The 21,994-nt window shown below is 38.6% G+C and overlaps 1 protein-coding gene across 1 annotated transcript in view; it reads left to right on the plus strand.

Annotated features, from left to right (window-relative positions):
- Positions 1 to 21,994, plus strand: part of Heph (hephaestin) — an 87,184-nt gene that overhangs the window by 29,018 nt on the left and 36,172 nt on the right. The window contains exons 9-11 of the mRNA XM_032889826.1: positions 360 to 568; positions 1,504 to 1,654; positions 3,986 to 4,198. Of these exons, the coding sequence (XP_032745717.1) occupies positions 360 to 568; positions 1,504 to 1,654; positions 3,986 to 4,198 (573 nt within the window). The remainder of the gene's footprint in view (positions 1 to 359; positions 569 to 1,503; positions 1,655 to 3,985; positions 4,199 to 21,994) is intronic.

Genomic DNA, 21,994 nt, shown 5'->3' on the forward strand with positions numbered 1-21,994 from the left:
ATCTTAAGGAGAGTAAATTAATGTACATTTTCAAATAAGGAATATTCCAAAGAAATATTGAAATCTCTTTCAGAAGTAAGGTCATATGATTTAAGAACATTGAAAGTTTATCATGTTCATACTGACTCAGTGCATGCAATGGCTAGTCATAGAGTCAGAAACCAATCTCTAGGCTCCTGATAATTGAAGCCATTCTTGCATGTTCCTAAACTGGGATTTTTTTCAATATCAGGTTGCATGTATATTGCCATCACTGATGCCGTAAAATGTCTCTGTAGTTTATAATTTTTATTACGCTCTTTGGAGCTATTGATCTTTACTCTAGCCAATGTGAATAATGATTTCATGCTTTCTTGCAGGTACATCTTATCCCAAAGTTGCCAAGTCGTTTGAAAAAGTAACATACTACTGGACAGTTCCTCCCCATGCTGGGCCCACAGCTGAGGATCCTGCCTGTCTGACCTGGATGTACTTCTCTGCTGCAGATCCCACAAGAGATACAAATTCTGGCCTGGTGGGCCCTCTGCTGGTGTGCAAGGCTGGGGCCTTGGGTGAAGATGGCAAGCAGGTATTTCTGGGGAGTCTGGGTAGACTGGCTGGAGAGAAATAAAGCTGAGTCTCTGGGTTGAGTCAAGAATGGGGCTGGATCCTGGAGGTAAGGGAATAGAAGGAACATAAACAAAGCAATTATATCAAAAATTAATAGCTGGTGACCTCATGTTCTTATGTATTTTATTTTACATGCAAACACACAGCCATCTTAGGTTTTGATTCTTCTTTTTTCCTCTCCTTCAATTGTTATTCTCTCTACCACTTCAGTGGCCCATAAAATTGTTCCTAATCCATAAGCCTACTTTAATATATTTTTGCCTTTTTTCATCTAGCCCATCATTTCTAACTGTGTAACTTTGGGCCAGTTACTTAAATTCTCCTTAACTCAACTTCCTCATCTGTAAAGAAAGGGTTAACAAAGGAAGAAGTTGTCTTTGACTTCTTTGGATAGTCATAAAATTAATAGACATAAAGTGCTTACTACAGTATCTGGCATATAGTAAGCACCCAGTAAACAGTAGTTGTAAAAATAATAAATAAAGGTAATACATTTCTATTTATTTTTTTAATTTTCAAATTTTCCTTTATAAGTCCTCCCTGCTTTCTTAGTTACTCTCCCCTCAATCCTCTCCCTAGGTGACTTTGGGCCATCTCTGGTCACATATGTGTCCTTAATACACACCTGGTGCTTCTTCCCTGCTTCCTTTCTTACATCACTTGCCTCTAGTCTTGTTCCTTTACTCTGACCTTGTCTCCTCTACAATTTTAAGTTTTCCTGATGAAAGCCTGCCTAGCAACAACTGCAGCTCTGAGCATGAGATCTGGGCCTGGCTTGGAATCTGAAAAAGGAAATGAGAAAGAATCAGGAATCCTTGGGTCTACAGCTACGCAATGTTCAACTGCTGAAACCATTGTCATTCCTCCTTCTATTTTTTTCCAATGGGACAACAGAAAGGAGTGGATAAAGAATTTTTTCTCCTCTTCACTATATTTGATGAGAACGAGAGCTGGTACAACAATGCCAATCAGGCAGCTGGTATGTTGGATTCCCGACTGCTCTCAGAGGATGTCGAGGGCTTCGAAGACTCCAATCGAATGCATGGTATGGGGAATAGTTTTGCCTTTAACTATGACTTTAAGGCCTCGAGCAAAATGTAATTCAAACCATACTTATAACTAGTTCCTAAAAATGTTCATCTCATTGACCATCTCTATCCAAGAAACAAGCTAGATTGAAGGCTACAGTGTAAAACAACAGTTCTGGTTTTTTTTTTTTTTTCCTTTTCTTTTTTTCGGAGCTGGGGACCGAACCCAGGGAACAGTTCTGTTTTTAAAAATAATTCTTATTACTATTCTTCCTCCCCCTTTGCCCCTTCCTTCACTAATCTGTGTGTGTCGTTATACACAGAGGCTGGAAGACGCTGTCCTAACTACTGAGCCATGCCACCACACTGCAACAGCAGCTGTTCTTACGCTGATGTTCTGTGCCATGATCTGTTTTACACAGTCTGGGAGGCACGGGAAGATAGTGGTAGAAGATGAAAATTGTGTACAAGTGATATTGTACAGGGTATGATAGATAAAGCTGGGATGATATTCTCTCATTCTTTTCCTTTGTTGTTCCAGTAATAGAAGCCTGCTGGGCAAGTGTTCTATCACTGGCCTACAACTGCAACCTCCATCCAGTCTTATTTTTCTCCCTGTATCGCATAAGTCAGCAAAGCATGGCCATTTTTCTTCCCACAACCATAACTTCTACTTATTTCTTATTTTTACATTGTTATGCCTTTTGCTTGAAATACGCATTCTCATACATTTACCTCCAGCATTTGGAAATTCTTCTCATTTTCTAAGATTCTACTCATAAGCTACCTCACCAATATTCCACTTATCACTTAAGTACAAGGTAGTGACTCCCTTTTCTATGTATTTTATTCATCAACATTGTAATTGGTACACAGTTCTTTACTTCTTTTAGAGTATGTTGATTATCTATATCTTCTACATTATTTAAGTATTAGGTTCTAACACATAGTGAATGTTAATTGAATTACTGAATTACCAAATTAATGGCTAGGTGGATGAAAGAAGGAGTGAAAAAAGTAGTCCCATATATCACTGAGCACCCAGCAATTTTCAATGATGTGACAGTAATTGTAGAACAGTCCAGGCAGAGTACTAAATGTATAGACGAGCCTTTTAAGTTCAAAAGAGAAGAACATTAATAAGAAACAGTAAATGTAGATGATCCATTGAAGAAAGGAATGCTTAAGCTGGAGTTGAAGACTGCATAGGTTTACAATCAAGACATTATAGGTAGTGGAGGCAGGACCGGGGATTAGCAATGTTCTCATCAGAACCCAGGGGGGTTGGTTAAATGAATCTTGGACTCTGAATTCAGTGTAGGTGGGAGCATGGAAAGGTTTCCCCACAAGTGGGAGCAAGTAGATAGTAAGAAGATATAAAATCAAATGTATTGACTTCTATATCCTTGTGTTCTTTCCCTAGGTAGTCCATTATTGTGGGGAAAGTAAGACACTCTCAGGAATCATGGCATTCCACTTTGAATTTGTTGATCTCCTAATACACAGTCATAAAGAGGCAGCAAACTGACATTCTTAGTGTAGGAAAGTTTTGGACAGTCTGAAATACATTGTATATCAGAACTCTTCCTTTAGAGGGAAGGACAGACAGACAGAAAGTCAGAGGGATAGGGAGAGCATGACTGATAAGTAGATTAGAAGATTACATAGGGACAAGATTGAAATCTCTTCTAGGGATGACTGGGAAGCATGTAAAAACATATATGCTGTAAATAAACTAGCTCTAACACTTTAAAGATATAAAGATGATAAATCTTGTAAAATAATGGTGGGGGTATGTGTGTATAAATAAATACTTTAGGTAGGCATATCTAGAAAGAGGCATTTTCCTAAGAGTTGTAGGTGAGCAAATATCTTTTGTATTACCAGTGAAGATGAAGAAGAGGAGTTAACTTGAATTTGAAACTTTGTGGAACACACTCTATGGAAGGGTGTAGAATTATAACAGTGAGGAGAAAGAAAAATCACAGATATTGCAAGAAAATTAAAATGTATAGCATGAAAGACAAGTTGGAAAACCAAGGGTGAACAGGAGAGTTTGAGGTGTATGTATTTGGCTATATGCATGTAGGAGTTGAAGTAGTAGATAATAGTTCATTGTTTCCAGAGTGTGGTAAAAGAGAGGAAATAGATGAGACCAAAAAAGCTAGTTGGGCTCTCATCCTAAAGAAATTCTCTGAGTAGAAATTGACTACCATCACAGGAAGCAGAAGAATTTAGGATGCTCTGGAATTTCAAGTTATGGGACAGTACAGGGTTGATATGCTGCTGACTATGATTTGAGTAATCTCATCTCCCTCCTTTGTCTTGCTTTTTTTTTTATTTTCCAGCTATTAATGGATTTCTGTACTCTAACCTGCCCAGGCTGGACATATGCAAGGGTGATACTGTGGCCTGGCACCTGCTTGGCCTGGGCACAGAGACTGATGTACATGGAGTTATGTTTGAGGGCAACACTGTACAGCTTCAGGGCATGAGGAAAAGTGCAGCCATGCTCTTTCCTCACACCTTTGTGACGGCCATCATGAAACCTGACAATCCTGGTAAGTACATTAGCATCAGGCACAATACTTACAGGCTTTGTTATGTAGGGAGGCAAAACTGACGGGGGCTACCATGCTAGGAGGAAGGGCTGGTGAAAAGAAAGGAATGTGTTCATGGGCTTGAGAGAGTTTCAAAACACGATCTCTTCAATGTATTGTGCTGCATGTTCTGATTATTTGATGTTTTCATTATTTGCAGACTGAGTAGAAGGTTAATAAACCTTTGCTTTGGAGGAAGAGGAGAGATGTTCAAGCACTGCTCAGCTTCAGTGCTGACATGACAGAGGGTACACTTAGCCACACAGCATTTTGGCCATATAGAGATAGATTCTAGTACAACCCATATATTTGAACAGTCAATTGAATGTACCCGTGTTTTCAACTCTGGTATTTTATGAAGATTTCTGCACCCCACCCAGTGTGTGTGTGTGTGTGTGTGTGTGTGTGTGTGTGTGTGTGTGTGTGTGTGTGTGTGTGTGTTTAGTCAAATGTATTTCTAAAGAAAACAAAAGACTAGAGAAAGCTATGTTTTGTTTAACTACATGCCTTTGTAATGACTAAGATGTGAGGAACATTTGTGGCCTTCCTTTGGGATGTAATAAGGAACAGAGGAAATGTAAAAACAATCTGAAACAAAGTCATTCTTTGGGCATGGAAAGGAACAACTAGAAATCTGAAGATCTGGATTTCAGTTCCTGTTTATACTACCTACAAGCACGGCATGAGCAATCCATTTCACTTGACTGTATGTTTAACCATCTTAGGTCAGAAATGAAACCTCAGAAGGATCTTTACCAACTTGCTAATCACTTTGCTTTGATCACTCTCCTTATCTGTACAGATCCAACTTTCCCTCCATTCTTCCTTCCACACTTCCTTCCTCCTCATTTCCTTTCTTCTCTGCACCTCTTCTCTTCTCTTCTCTTCTCTTCTCTTCTCTTCTCTTCTCTTCTCTTCTCTTCTCTTTCTTCTCTTCTCTCTCTCTCTCTCTCTCTCTCTCTCTCCTGGCTCTCTCTCTCTCAAGCTCTCTCTCTCTGACATTCTCTCATATATTCCTCTCTTCTCTTCTCTTCTCTTCTCTTCTCTTCTCTTCTCTCCCCTCCCTTCCCCTCCTCCCCTCCCCCCTCCCCTCCCCCTCCCTCCCCTTCTCTTCTCTTCTCTTCTCTTCTCTTCTCTTCTCTTCTCTTCTCTTCTCTCCCCCTCCCTTCCCCTCCCCCCCCTCCCCTCCCCTCCCTCCCCTTCTCTTCTCTTCTCTTCTCTTCTCTTCTCTTCTCTTCTCTTCTCTTCTCTTTCTTTTCTTTTCTCCCATGTTCTCACCAGTAATTCCACCCTCCTTTCTTCATGAAGAAATTTGACTCAAATGCTTTTTATTTTCTTACTCTCAGATTCCAGTAATCTCAAAGCATTTTATAACACACAGATGTTTTCTTCAGCCCCTAGGGTGTGTTCTTTTTCCAACCAGTAGGTGGCAAGAGTGATTGTAAGAAAGTTTAGGAATCATCACCACAATCCCGACTGAACTTTTATTTTAGTTGTGTAAACTCTAATTATATTTAGAATAGAATTTGTTTAAAAATAATTCTTTGCAACGATTAAATAATTTCTTCATGGATGTGAATATTACAAACAATATTAAGCTATTCTCTTCACATATCTTATTGTTTTCTATTTACCTAGAACATTCTCTTTGTGGGGGAGAGTTATTAGCAAATTATAAACATCAGTTAGTACAGTTTCAAGAAGCAAGAGGAGCATGTACTTTCAGTGAATGGGGGTTGGGGCGGGGAATGGGGGAAGCTCTGAATTAAAAAGATCATATTTTTTTTTTTTTTTTTTTTTTAGAGCTGGGGACTGAACCCAGGGCCTTTTGCTTGCTAGGCAAGCGCTTTATCACTGAGTTTAATCCCCAACCCCAAAAGATCATATTCTTGAGCTTTAATCTCAAAGCCAAAGTACAAATTTAATCTCCTTTCTGAAAAATCAGTCGGGATCCCCCAAAACATCTATATATTTTCCTATATTTAAATGAATTAAATTATTTTGATTTTCATGCTGTGGATCAAATGAGTAGTTGGCTAGGCACAACAGTGTTTTTAGAGTCCTGGTAACCTCACTGTTTAAGCTCATGATTTTAGGACCAGCCTGAGCAACAAGATGAGATCCCATCTCAAAATATAAATGAAAAAAAGTGTTTTGCAGAAAACACAGAGAGAAATATAATGGTAGGTTTTCAAGAGTAAAAGCTTAAAATGTCACTATTGACTAAGATTCCTGAATTGTGTTACTAGTGAAGACAGAAGTCTCCCCCCACCTTTTTTTACACATTCATATTTAAAAAAATTGTCAAAGAATATCAAGTCATAGAATATTGTAACTGGTAAGGCTCCTTTGAAATCACTTAAGGTCAGTTATTTTTACTAATAGATGCAAAGAACTCTACCTGAAAGGGATAAATGACTTGCTCAGATTAGAAATACTGACTGTAAATTTTTGGCTCTTTTTCTGGTTCGTCCTCCATCAAATCCTGTTAATTCTCACTCCTGGATGGTATTTTGAATCTGAACTTTCCATCTGTCCCCTGGACACTTGTTCTGTCATTAAGAAGGAGAAAGACCATTGTAAATAGTTCTCCAAAATCAAAGCAATAGAATGACAAATCTGGATCAGAATCTGGCTTAGGAGTCTGTGGAGACGAGTATTGATGAGCTGTGCTTATAGTTTTATAGATGAATTATCCACATCACGATATGAGGCACAGTGGTGCAGGTCTTGTCTTCAGTTCAATACCTTAGAAGGCTAAGTTAGGAAAATGAATGACTTGAGCTAGGAAGTTTGACAACACCCTGAGGAACATAACAAGTCTTCCTCATAAAACTCCATGTTGGAGATACAGCTTGTTTTCTCTTTGATGCTTATGTTAAAAAAAAAAAGCAACAAAATTAGATATTAAAAATTAAACAAAATATGTAAAGAATTCATATGGGAGCCTATTGGTGATTGTTGTCATCATCATTTTTCTTTGCTGTAATATTTTTATTTATGTATTTGGCATTTTATTAGGCTTATATTAATTTTAATAAAAATACCATCTTTTATTTAAAAATATCATCCTGACTAGTATGCCTCTGCTATTTGAACTGAAATACTAAGACTAGATTTTTAATACCAGGGAAGGTGTCAGATAAAAGGTTAAAGTCTGAATATATTATGTTCCATTAAACTCATTTTAGTTATTGAATACCATAGAGATAATTTTTTTACTATTTGGACCCTGATTAGGCTTTCTTTTCTTCCTTTTTGTTATTGGAGCTATTTCTTTGTTCGTTATTTCCATCCTTCCTTCTCTTACCCATTTCCTTTGTGAGCTTGGTTTGAAGACATTAATAGTAAACTCTGAGTCACCAATAATTCGTCGCTGTTGCATTAAGGAAAAAAAATATCAAAGCATTTCCTCTTGATGTCATTTAACTAAGGACAAGTCCAGATTTGAAATTCTCTATTTTGCCTTTCCTGTGTCTTCTGTCCTCAGACTTTCTGTTATATGTCTGTGAATCTGTGTCTGCTTGAATATTGTCATGTTAAATCTGCCCGTTTCTAGATCTGTCTGTGTGTGTCTGTCCCTAACAAAGGGCTTTTTTTTTAAAAAAAAAAATGAACAATGCAGAAAATATAACATGGAGAAGGAGTGAAAATTCTTTACAGAAATCTTTAATAGAGTTTTACAAGTAATTAGGTCCTGACTCCCGCTTATCCAGTTACAAACGGTACTATAAGCACCATTATTTCTCAAGCAATATCTGAATGTTGTATTCTACATTTATGGTAGATATTCATTTTATGTGAATGTTGTGAACCTCTCTCTTTGCTCTTTTCAGCAAATGATTGTTAGAACATCTGTATTACTCTAGATCATGATCATGGAAGAATTTATAATTTAAGATTGTAGCTATGGATTGATTTGGGTTGGGACTGTTGATTTGGGACATGGCAGATCCAAGTAAGGTTAGCCCTTACATTGTCCTCTTAAAGGCAGGTTAAATAAACAGGATAAGTACACAGTAGGACAAAGGTCTTAAGTCTTAAGTGATCTCAAGGTTTATTATTAACTCTGGCTGTGCTGTTCAGCAAAGTTCCCAATCTCTTGGAATCTAAGAGATATTTTTATCATATTACATCGGTGCAGTTCCTGTACTTTTGTTGTACTAAGGAAGTATCACATCAATGGAGGTGGTCACTGGTAAAGAGCTAGTCCAGGTAAGGTGTTCTGTAGGAGCCACCTAAACCCGCATCACTCTATTCTTTGTATTCCTTTTGAAAAGTTGACAAAGACAGAATAGGACGGTGACAAAGAGGTTCTTCCTGTAAAGGACTACAGCTTGTGATTTAATCCTGAAAAATAATTAGAGGGATTGAGGCAGTTAGTATCAAAAATCATTTCAAGGTATTTATTTTGAGGATAGGAATTTATGGTTGCTTTAGTTTGAATGGGCCGAGTTAAGGATACTTTAACAGTCGTAGCTTTAACTATGGCACCAAGGAGAGCTGCAATAATCGTTCCAATGAATCTTTGTACACATACGTTCAGGGGCATAATTAAGTTGCTCTGAATCAGATCCTCCATGCCAAGGGCAAGCCAGACTACCTGGTATCCAGGCATGCATGGGCTTGCTTTAGTGTTAAAACTAAGAGATATTAAAATAGCATTGCAATGAGAGGAACTTTGGCAAAGGGTGGAATTTAGAGGTGGCATGCCGTTTATTTGTGGGTGAAATCCAGGAAAGTGTCTATCCTTCGTTACAACGTTACATTCTGATTTCACTTCATGGTATGATCCAGAGGAGACCTGTGATGGAGAATGAAAATGTGAAGATTCAGCCCCAAGTTAGGAAAGAAACAGGATCCAGACATGGGTTAGGTCCCTTGATAGAACTTATATAAAAACCATGGGTTTGGATAAAACTCCTTGCTTTTTATATTATTTTTATAGGTGTCAGGGAAAAAGAATGAGAGAAACAAATTTTTAAATTGATAGTTTAAGTTGCTTTGCAAATTTCTTCTGAGCAGTCCTCCCCCCCCCACTGCTGCCATTTTTGTTTATGTATTTGATTTTTAAATAAGAAGTATGTTTGTTCAATTATGTCTTGTCCTTTGGGTTATAAGGCATTCCTTATAACCATGAAAGACATGAACTTTTCGAAGTTGATAAAAAGATACAAATTTTATGTCATCAGAAGTATCATTGTCTCTTTTCATCTCTTTTGAGAACCTCCTAACAAAGAAAGCAGCCAGTATGTTTCTGCAGTTCATCATAATCATGTGTTTGAGCTGTAGCATAAAAGAAACCCAAAAAGGGATTGACACAATCATGAAAAAAATAAAATTAAATCCTCCCAAATTAAGTTTTTGAAACTATGTCTTCCAAACTTTTGCATTTGGTTTTGTAAAGCTTGAGTAACAAATACAACAATTACCAAGACTAGAATAATAACCAGTGAGAATTCCCATTGCTTGAAGTAGAGTTTTAATATCAATGAATTAAACTTTGAAGTTTTAAAATTATATAAACATATATGTGTCTCATCTTTCACAGACCTGAAGTCATTTACTCAGACCCTCAAAATTGCCATAAACTCTGTAGCTTTCTTTTTCATTCCGCTTTCATCCCTTTTAGTTTCTAGGTACTATTTGTCCCTTTTAATACTATGACATGTGAGTGCTTGATTGTTGAGAGTAGTCATTGGAAAACAAATCTTTTTCATTATTAAGTTGTGAAGGGGTGGTAAAAAGCAATCTTTAAATCAATACCAATAGCGTGGTAGTTTTGAGCTTGTTTACTCCTTGTAACCTGTTGGTGAGTTTATTTCTCTCAGTAGGAAGCCTGTGGGCTTTAAGAGAAGGCAAAGCCCTCTTTTAAGGTTTGAAACACTTAAAGAGGTCTAGTCAGAATTTGTATTTTCACAAGTCAATGAAAGAAATAAAGTGCCAGCAATCTTTTATTACTTGTAGCATTGCCTATAAATGTCTCTGTGGGGTTTTGTCTGACAGAGGGACAAAACCCTGAGTGTATCTTAAGGTCAGGGACTTCATTTGTTTGTTTGTTTATGTATTTGTTTATTTGTTTAATTTGGGCCCCTGTGTCAGTCTGAGAGCCTGTTGGGAGACTCTATTGATGTGTTTATTATTCATTTGAGGACTGGAGGGCAACCCAGCCTCAGCTTAGATGTTGTCTTATTTTAGTGACTCAGGTAACTAAACTTTTCAAACTGTCTCAAATTTGTATCAGCAGCAAACAACAGGGCCATCCTTTGTCTGCAAAGGTAGTACAAAGTCAGAATGCTTTCAAGGTGAAGGAAGACATTTTAGCTATGGATGGACTGGCCAGGAAGCCTCAGGGGAAGAACTGGCAGAGGCTTGCTCTCTTGCTGCTCTAGCAGCAGGTGGTCAGGCTGCTAAATTGTCTGATGAAGATAGAGGCTGGGACACAGAGGCTCCAACTGAATTGCATATTCATGCTGTGCTCAATGAAACTTTACAAGTGTGTGTTGATGTTGTCTTAGCTCTAATTTTTAAAAGTAAATTTGCTAACTGTTGTGTATGGATATGCAATAGAGGAATCAAGCGATTCTACATTGTGGGAACAGAAGGCTGGGCATTGGTGTGCTTAAGAGAAAAGCTACTTCTTGCGATGGAATTTGAAGTAGAATCAGATCAGATTAGATAAGAAATGAGAAGGAAATAAAAGATGTAGTAGAGGGCGGGCTTTCAAGGCATAGGACCACTGTGCTGAGAGTAACTCTAGGAGGTTGTGCAGACCTGAGATTTCAGAGTTCTCCTTTGTTGCAACCTATCCCCAACTGCAAATACACAAGGTGGGAGCTTTTGGGAGATTGACAGACCACTGTCCCTTTTTGCACCCGAGACATCCAAAATTCACATCCCTTGCATACATACATACTGAGTGCTTAAAATGCTACACTGACATATTAAAGGTTTATCACACGGAACTCCAAAATGTGTGGATTAAACACATTAAAGATTCTTCAGGGAACTCATGGTGGTTTAGTCCCTGGGAGCTGGCATGGGCGGGTCCAATAGCTAGCTACAAGCATCCTCATCTGTATCAGGAAGGTTTCTGGCAGAGCCTCCCAGGAGACATCCAAATCAGGTTCCTGTCAGCAAGCACTTCTTGACATCAGCAATAGTGACTGGATTTGGTGGCTGCATATGGGATAGATCGCCAGGTGGGGAAGTTTCTGGATGACCTTTTCTTCAGTCCCTGTCCCACTATTTGTCCCTATATTTATTCGTGTGAGTATTTTCTTCTCCCTTCTAAGAAGGACTGAAGCATCCACACTTTGGTCTTCCTTCTTGAGCTTCATATGGTCTGTGAATTGTTTCTTGGTATTCTGAGCTATTGGGCTAATATCCACTTATCCGTGAGGGTCTATCATGTCTGTTCTTTGTGATTGGGTTACCTCACTCAGGATGATATTTTCTAGTTCCATCCATTAGCCTAAGAATTTCATGTAGTCATTGTTTTTAATAGCTGAGTAGTACTCCATTGTGTAAATATACCACATTTTCTGTTTCCATTCCTCTGTTGAAGGACATCTAGGTTCTTTCCAGCTTCTGGCTATTATAAATAAAGCTGCTTTATGAACATAGTGGAGCATGCTTTTGTATATTGAAGCATCTTTTTGCACATATGCCCAGGAGTGGTGTGTCTGGATCCTCAGGTAGAACTATTTCCAGTTTTCTGAGGAAACTCCAGACTGATTTCCAGAGTAATTGTAACAGCTTGCAATCCCACCAACAATGGAGGAGTGTTCCTCTTTCTCCACATTGTTGCCAGCATCTGTTGTCACCGGAGTTTTTGATCTTAGCCATTCTGACTGGTGTGAGGTGGAATCTCAGGGCTGTTTTGATTTGCATTTCTCTGATGACTAAGGATGTTGAACATTTTTTTATGTACTTCTCAGTTGTTCAGTATTGCTCAGTTGAGAATTCTTTGACTAGCTCTGTACCCCATTTTATAGTAGGGTTATTTGATATTCTGAAGTCTAACTTCTTGAGTTCTTTGTATATATTGGATATTAGATCTCATCGGATGTAGATTGGTAAAGATCTTTTCCAAATCTGTTGGTTGCCATTTTGTCCTAATGACAGTGTCCTTTGCCTTACAGAAGCTTTGCAGTTTTATGAGGTTCCATTTGTTGATTCTTGATCTTATAGTATAAGCCATTGTTGTTCTGTTCAGGAAAATTTTCCCTGTGCCTATGTGTTTGAGGCTCTTCCCCACTTTCTCTTCTATTTAGTTTGAGTGTACCTGATTTTATATGGAGATCCTTGATCCACTTGGGCTTGAGCTTTGGACAAGGAAATAAGAATGGTTCAATTTGTGTTCTACATGCTGACCTCCAGTTGAACCAGCACTATTTGTTGAAAAGGCTATCTTTTTTTCCCACTGAATAGTTTTAGCTCCTTTGTCAAAGATCAAGTGATCATAGGTTTGTGGGTTCATTTCTGGGTCTTCAAATATATTCTGCTGATCTATCTGCCTACCTCTGTACCAATACCATGCAGATTTTAATCATGATTGTCTCTAGCTGAATATTTAGCAGAGGATGGCATTGTCTGATATCAATAAGGGAGAAGTCCTTGGTCCTGTGAAGGCTCATTTCCACAAATATCCAAAAAAATTAAAAAATAAAATAGTTAGCAAAAGAGTACATAAAAGAACACATTATAGAAATACAAAGAATCATAAGCCTACCATAAACAATCACCAATAAGCCAAAATAAATCCAGAAAAACTGTTAAATTCTTGGATAGCCATAATCTAACAAGAGTGAATTGAAAACAAAACAAAGAAAGCACCACCACCACCACCACCACCACCACCAACAACAACAACAACAAAAACCCCAAACACACAAAAAACATTCTTGATACAGGACACCTAAATGCAATCAGCTTGAATGTATTAATAATAAACTCTGAGTGACTAATAATGCATCAATCAGTGTTTCATTAGAGACACAAAAGCACTTCCCCTTGGTATGATTTTAAAAAGCACTATTATCATTTATCCAAGAACAAGCTCAGATTTGATTTTTCTCCTTCACTCTCCCCCTGTCTTCTGATTTCTGTCCATCTATTGAATGAGTCTGACCTTATTTTCTTTTTGTCACCCTGTTCTTTGTAGTGCTTTCTTCTCTCCCATTTGGTTGCCCTTTTTGCTATATTTCCCCCTCTCCCATCTTGCACTTTTTTTCATTCATTCATTCATTCATTCATTACATCCTGCTATCTGCCTGCCTCCCGGCTACCCACTCCCACAGTCCTTCCCCTTTCCTCAGTCCCCTTCTCCTCTGAGTGTGTTGGGACACCCTGGATATGATCCCTTCCACCCTGGCACTTCAAGTCTCTGTGAGGCTAGGCTCTTCCTCTCCTACTGAGCACAGACAAGGCAGCATACAGGCAATAAATAGCTTTGGGGCTAGCTCCCACTCCAGGTGCTCAGAACCCATATGAAGGTCAAGCTCCACCTTTATTTACATTTCCTTTTATTTCTTTTTTTTTAACTTTTTAAATTTTTTTCTTTTCTCCATCTTTATTAAATTGGTTATTTCTTATTTACATTTCAATTGTTATTACCTTTCTGGGTTTCCAAGCAAACATCCCCCTAACCCCCCTTCCCCTTCTCTATGGGTATTCCCCTCTCCATCCTCCTCCCTTACCGCCCTCCCCAAGAGTCCTGTTCACTGGGGGTTCAGTCTTGGCAGGACCAAGGGCTTCCCCTTCCACTGGTGCCCTTACTAGGATATTCATTGCTACCTATGCAGTTGGAGCCCAGGGTCAGTCCATGTATAGTCTTTGGGTAGTGGCTTAGTCCCTGGAAGCTCTGGTTGCTTGGCATTGTTGTTCATATGGGGTCTCAAGCCCCTTCAAGCTCTTCCAGGCCTTTCTCTGATTCCTTCAATGGGGGTCCCGTTCTCAGTTCAGTGGTTTGCTACTGGTATTTGCCTACGTATTTGCTGTATTCTGGCTGTGTCTCTCAGGAGAGATCTACATCCGGTTCCTGTCAGCCTGCACTTCTTTGCTTCATCCATCTTATCTAGTTTGGTGGCTGTATATGTATGGGCCACATGTGGGGCAGGCTCTGGATGAGTGTTCCTTCAGACTCTGTTCTAAACTTTGCCTCCCTATTAACTCCCAAGGGTATTTTTAACAATTTCCTTCGACTCTTGTCACTTTTCTTCTTGGTGTTACTCTAACTTTTCCCCTTTTTATTGAGTACCTTTTTTTTTTCATGTACTGTATCCTGATTACAGTGTCCCCTTCCTCTACTCTTTCCAGTTCCTCCCTCCCTCACTCCTCATCCACATCCACTCCCTTTATGTCTCTCATTAGAAACAAAAGCATGATTCTAAGGGATAATAATAAAATGAAATTCAGCAGAATAAACCTAGAACTAACACATTGGAACAAAACAAACAAACAAACAAACAAACAAACCAAAAACAGAAGGAAAAGTGCCCAAGAAAAGGCACAAGTAACAGATATAGATGCAGAGATCCACTCACGCAAACTCAGGAATCCCAGAAAAGATCTAAACTGGAAATCATAATATATTTGCAAAGCATTTAAATAAATAAATGAATAGCATATTTTTTTTAAACCCTGACCAAAACACTCTCCAACCCTGTAAGGGAGTTTGTTTTCTTTGGCCATCTCCTGCTGGGCATGCAGCCTATTCATAAGAGTGGTTTGTGTCCTCATTGAGACTCCCTTGGAGAACACTAAAATTTCATTTGTAAATCGCTATCAACAGGAGGTAGCTTCTGGGTTAGAGATGGGGATGTGAGCGTCTCTTTTCCTTTCAGCTCTAGGACCCCATATAGCTCAGACCCTTACAGGCCCTGTGCATACTGCGGTAGACTCTGTGAATTCATATGTTGATTTAGAGGGCCTTGCTTTTTAGTGCCCTCCTTTGACTCGAAGACTGTTTCCTCCTTCTCTTCCACTGGGAAGAGGAGCCCTAAAGAGAAGGATTTGTTGGAGATTTCCCACTTAGGGCTGAGTGTTCCTCCATCTCCCTCTGCATACTGTCTGGTTGTGAGTTCTGTATTTGTTCCCATCTGCTGCAAGAGGAAGCTTCTCTGATGATGACTGAGCAAGGCACTGATGTATGAGTCCAGCAGAATGTCATTAGAGGTCATTTTATTGCTAGTTCTTTTAGTAGATGCCCTATTATGTGACTTTTCCCCTAGGTCCTTGGACTATCTAATCTCAGGTTCTTGGTCATCCAAGCAGTTTTGAATATGGGTTCCATCTCATGGAGTGAGGCTTAAGTCAAATCAGATATTGATGGGTTACTCTCACCAGCTTTGTGCCACCACTGCATTAGGATATCTTTCAGATAAGACAATTGTAGATCAGAGGATTTGTAGCTAACTTGGTATTTATGTTTCTCATTTGGTAGCCTGCAGTGTACCTTCCTGTTCCAAAGACACTAGAACATAGGGGTAAAAGGCTCTCTGTAAGCACCAATTCTATTTTTCTCAGTTCATTGAATTATGTAGGGGTTAACTATAGCAATGAGGCCTTGCTGTCAGTTTGTGCAGAACAACCTATAGTATTGGGAGAAGCTTGGGTTGTTTGAGGGTTTCCATGGAAGCCTTTGAACAACTCATTATTAAATGTAAATCATTCTCAGTTACTGGAAGCTTCATTTGATGCTAATAGATGTCCAACTGGGCCTTTGTCTCCTTCATTATTTCAACTTTCATTTCATAATATATTTTAAAATCTGAATTGCATTTGATCATCACACACACACACACACACACACACACACACACACGCACACACACACACACACACACACACACCCCACAGAAGATTTTTACAGATTTAGGTTTCCACATTACTCCATCTTCTGATAGCTTCTTCAATTTCTTTCAGTGTCTTACGGTTTTTATCATATACACCTCTTTCTTTGTAGATATTTTGAAAGGTACAGTTTCTCTGATTTCTTTCTCAGACTTTTTGTAATTCGTATATGAGAAGGCAACTGATTTTTGTGAGTTAATCTTATATTCAACTACTTAGGTAAAAATGTTATCAGCTGTAGGAGTTTCCCAGTGGAAGTTTTGGGAGGTCATTTCATATGCTATCATAGCATTTGCCAAATAAAGATACTTTCACTTCTTCGTTTTCAATGTGTATCCTCTTGATCTTTTTCAACTATCTTACTTATTGTTATAGCTAAGACTTTAAGCACTATATTGAATAGGTATAGAGAGAATGGACTACTTGTCTTGTTCCTGATTTTAGCGAAATTGCTTTGAGTTTCTCAGTTCAAGTAGATGTCGGTTGCAGATTTGAAGTAAACTGCTTTTATTATGTTGAGGCATGTCCCTATTGTATCCCTAATCTTTCAGGAATGTTGTGTGCGTGCTGTATAAGGAGAAAGGTTTACTTTGGTTTATAGTTAGAGTTCATGGTCTCTTGACCTCTTTCGGCCTGTGGTAGCATAGTACCTTATGGTGGGAGCACTAGGCGGAGAAGGGAAAATGCTCCAGTGTCCTTTCAGTGGGTCCTACTTCCTAAAGGTTTTGCAATGTCTTGATAGTGCCACAGGCCAAAACCAACTCTCAATACATGTATCTTGGTCCAAACCGAGTAAGCAGAGACCTCTCAGTCTCTGGGCAAAAGTGCTCTTCTGTTTGCTTATATATGACCTTCTGAAGCCCCTTCACTGAAAAGCCCAATCGCATCATCTTTGACTTGACAATCAGGAATCCCACGGAAGAAGTGTATTTTTTGGACTTTTTCCATTCACCACTTATGTTGTAACTAGAGAAACTGACCTAAAGTTGCTCATCATGATCAACACCTAGACAGGAATAAATAGCTGCTGGTAGTTCTGAAAAATGTGTTTCTAGATATTGAAGCTGACATCTTAGGAATGGGCTAGAAGGGTGGGTGTCAGAGGGGGAACCACAAGGGGAAGAAAAACAGGGTTTTCCATAAGGATCTGCTTAGTCCCCTGAAATGAGAGACAGAGTGAGACTAGGTCACATGAAGGTCTACTACAGAGTTGGGGATGAAATTGGTATTGATTTGGAGGAAGAAACAGAGAGGTGAAGATTTGGTTTGGGTTCAGCTACTTTCCTGGCTGGAATTTTGCTCAAGTTTTCTATTCATTTTTTCTCTCCATTTCCTTCTTCCTATTTATTTTTCTTTATTTCATTTTTCTTTAGTGAATTTTGAAATATATTTATTCTGTCTCTGCCATCTTTTCTCAGTCTGACTCTCTCTGTCTCTGGGTCTCTGTCTCGTCTCCTGTCTCTGTCTCTGTCTCTCTCTCTCTCTCTCTCTCTGTGTGTGTGTGTGTGTGTGTGTGTGTGTGTGTGTACTAATGTATGCCTGTGTAGATCAGGAAGACAATATGTGGGGTTGATTCCCTGACACCACTAGGCTTTATCCCAAGGATCCAGCTTAGATCACCGGATTTGGCAACAAGGACTCTACCTACTGAGTTGCCTCACTAGCCTTTTTTTTTTATTTCTGTTCCATTTCGGCTTTTCTTCCTATTTGTTTTTTGTCCATTTTAGCTTTACTTTCATCTATATTTTCCTCTTTCTAATTCCTTACTCCTTTCCTATTATGCTTTTTTAGTTAATATTTGTTTTCTTCCTGTCTTAGCTGCTATGGATGTGAGAATGAATAAGACAGCTTAAAAATAGTGGGAAGAGGAGGTAAGTGTGTAGACCAAGTTCATGATGACAATGTCTGCCAAGAACTATAGTAAATACACAGGGATCTGTGACAATGTTTTCCCAGCGTACAGATTGAATGATTTCTAGGAAAGCAGACATCAGACTGCGACTGTAGTCTCAGACTGATATTTTAAGTATCACTATTTGCAGATGTGATAGTATACTTAAGTGACCCCAAAAATTTCACCAGCGAACTCCTAAACCTGATGAACAATTTCAGCAAAGTGGCTGGATATAAAATTAACCCAAACAAATCAGTAGCTTTCCTATACTCAAAGAAAAAATAGGCTGAGAAAGAAATTAGAAAAACACCTTTCACAATAGCCACAAATAATATAAAATACCTTGGTGTGACTCTAACCAAGCAAGTGAAAGATCTATATGACAAGAACTTCAAGTCTCTGAAGAAAGAAATTGAAGAAGATCTCAGAAGATGGAAAGATCTCCCATGCTCATGGATTGGCAGGATTAATATATTAAAAATGACCATTTTGCCAAAAGCAATCTACAGATTCAATGCAATCCCCATCAAAATTTCAGCTCAATTCTTTAGATTTAGAAAGAGCAATTTGGAAATTCATTTGGAGTAACAAAAAAACTTGGATAGCAAAAACTATTCTCAACAACAAAAGAACTTCTGGGGGAGTCACCATCTCTGAACTCAAGCTGTATTACAGAGCAATAGTGATAAAAACTGTAAGTTATTGGTTCAGATACAGGCAGATAGATAAGTGGAATAGAATTGAAAGCCCAGAAATGAACCCAAACACCTATGGTCACTTGATCTTTGACAAAGGAGCTAAAACCATCCAACAGAAAAAAAGACAGCATTTTCAACAAATGGTGCTGGTTCAGCTGGAGGTCAGCATGTAGAAGAATGCTAATTTATCCATTCTTATATCCCTTGTCCAAAGCTCAAGTACAAGTGGATCAAGTACCTCCACATAAAACCAGATATACTGAAACCTTTTTTCCTAATAGAAGAGAAAGTGGAGAAGTGCCTTGAACACATAGGCACAGGAAAAAATTTCTTGAACAGAACACCAATGGCTTATGTTCTAAGATCAAGAATCCACAAATGGAACCTCATCAGATTGTGAAGCTTCTATAAGGCAAAGGACAAACTGTTAGTAGGACAAAACAGCAACCAACAGATTGGGAAAAGATCTTTACCAATCCTATATCAGATAGAAGGCTAATATCTAATGTATACAAAGAACTCAAGAAGTTACACTGCAGAGAATCAAATAATCCTATTAAAAAGTGGCTTACAGTGGTGCTAAATAAAGAATTCACAACTGATCAATACCCAATGGCTGAGAAGAACCTAAAGAAGTGTTCAACATCCTTAGTCATCAGGGAAATGCAAATCAAAGCAACCCTAAGATTCCACCTTACACCAGTCAGAATGGCTAAGATCAAAAATTCAGGTGACAACAAATGCTGGTGAGGATGTGGAGAAATTGCAAACTGGTACAACCTCTCTGGAAATCAGTCTGGAGGTTCCTTAGAAAATTGGACATTGCAATAACTGAGGACCCAGCTATACCTCTCTTGGGCATACACCCCAAAAATGCTCCAATATATAACAAGGACACGTGCTCCACTATGTTCATAACAGCCTTATTTATAATAGCCAGTAGCTGGAAAAAAACCCAGATGTCTTTCAGCAGAGGAATGGAAACAGAAAATGAGATACATTTATATAATGGAGTACTACTCAGCTATTAAAAACAATGACTACATGAAATTCTTAGGCAAATGGATGGGACTAGAAAATATCCTGAGTGAGGTAATCCAGTAACAAAAGAACATACATGGTATGTACTCACTGATAAGCGCATATTAGCCCAAAAGCTCGGAATACTCAAGAAACAATTTACAGATCATATGAAGCTCAAGAAGGAAGACCAAAGTGTGGATGCTTCAGTCCTTCTTAAAAAAGAGAAGAAAATACTCACAGGAGGAAATATAGGGACACAAAGTGGGGCAGGGACTGGGGAAAAGGTCATCCAGAGACTTCCCCACCTGGGGATCCATCCCATATGCAGCCACCAAACCCAGTCACTATTGCTGATACCAAGAAGTGCTTGCTGACCGAAAAATGATTTGGATGTGTCCTGAGAGGCTCTGCCAGAGCCTTACTGATACAGATGAGGATGCTTGCAGCTAATCATCGGACTGAGCATGGGGACCCAAATGGAGGAGTTAGAGGAAGGACTGAAGGACCTGAAGGGGTTTGCAACCCCATTGGAAGAACAATATCAACCAACCAAACCACCCAGAGACCACCAACCAATGAGTAAATATTGAGGGACTCACGGCTCCAGCTGCAGAGGATGGCACTGTCTGGCCTCAATAGGAAAAGCCCTTGGTCCTGTGAAGAATATTTTCCCCAGTGTCGGGGAATACCAGGGCATTGAGGTGGGAATGTCTGGACAAGAGTAGAAGCATCTTCATGGAAGCAGGGAAATGGAGGAGGGGGAATGGGAGGAAGGGAAAAGGGCATAACATTTGAAATGTGCATACTTAAAATATCCAATAAAAAAGAATGAGTAGTTTTTGCCAGACAGTGTAATGAGACAGAGGTGAAAATATCAGTCCAGTCACCAAGAAGTAAAACCTTGACTACTAGAAAATGTTGGCTCCAATGAATTTTTTCCCTACTTGATATGGTATGGTAAAAGATATTTATACATGTACAGAAATTTTAATTGTAACAGTAATTTGAAGTGTTAAGACTATGAAGTTCAAAACTAAGAGCCTAGGACAGAAGATGGTTGAAAAAGAAGTGACTTAACAAACAGGATTGATATAAGAAAATGTATGCAAGTTAATATGATTCTTCCAGAAAGCCTTCTTGTTTCCGTATTATCAAATGATCATCTTTGTTTTAAACACTAGGCCCTTACCCATAGCATAACTATTATTTTTATCTATTTTAAGCTATTTATTTATTTAGTTAGTTATTAAGCTATTTATTTATTTAGTTAGTTAGTTATTACGCTATTTATTTATCTAGTTGTTTATTTAGTTATTTATTAAGCTGTTAAGCTATTTATTTATTTAGTTTGTGGGTGGGTGGTTGCCCTCCCCATCACGCCCATGGCATGGATGTCGGATGTCAACTTTGTGGAGTTGGCTTTCTCCTTCTCTCATGTGAGGTCCACAAGCAAACTCATGCTGTCAGCCTTGGCAGCAAGTTCCAAGACTTATTTTTGTGCCAAGACCTACTTACCTTACTGGCTTGGCTTTTGGGCAGTGCTCATAAATCACTCTATTTGCTGATGCGTTTAGTCACTAAACCCTTATTAATTGAACCCCTTCTACAGTCAAGATTGTGATAGTGGAGTAAATAAAACTTATAAAAATCGTTTTGTGCATGTGAATTTCTGTAGTTTGAGACAGAATTCTGCTATATAATAGCTGTGTTGAGACCATTTATGTATCCTAGACCTGCTTTGAGCTTATGGTCAATTCTATTGTCTCTGTGTCCCAAGTTCTGGGATTGCAGGCATGTAACATAATACCTGTCATAGATAAGAGGTTTTCTTTCAGGATATTCATAATATGCATAAATACCTTCAAATTCTGATACAGGTCAGAAAACAAAGGCAGTGCTTTGATAAAATGACGATGACATTGTTTTAAAGGTGTCCAAGAGAATTATTCTCTGAAAAAAATAAGTGACACATAAGCTGAATCCTAAATAGTGAGGAAAAGAGATAATGTAAAGATTTCTGATCAGAGAGTCTTAAGCAATTGCAAATATCCTGAAAACACACAACAAAAAACAGCTTATTCAAGAGTCAATAAAAAGGAATTTCTAGCCCTAGAATTGTGGAGACTGAGACAAGAATATCACAAATTTGAGCTCAGCTTATGGTACATAGTAACTTCAAGGCCAGATTTGACTATATATAGGTGACTCTGGAGAGAGAGAGAGAGAGAGAGAGAGAGAGAGAGAGAGAGAGAGAGAGAGAGAGAGAGAGAGAGAGAGAGAGAGAGA

The sequence above is a fragment of the Rattus rattus genome, chromosome X, assembly GCF_011064425.1.
Source record: "Rattus rattus isolate New Zealand chromosome X, Rrattus_CSIRO_v1, whole genome shotgun sequence".
Classification (NCBI taxonomy): Eukaryota; Metazoa; Chordata; class Mammalia; order Rodentia; family Muridae; genus Rattus; species Rattus rattus.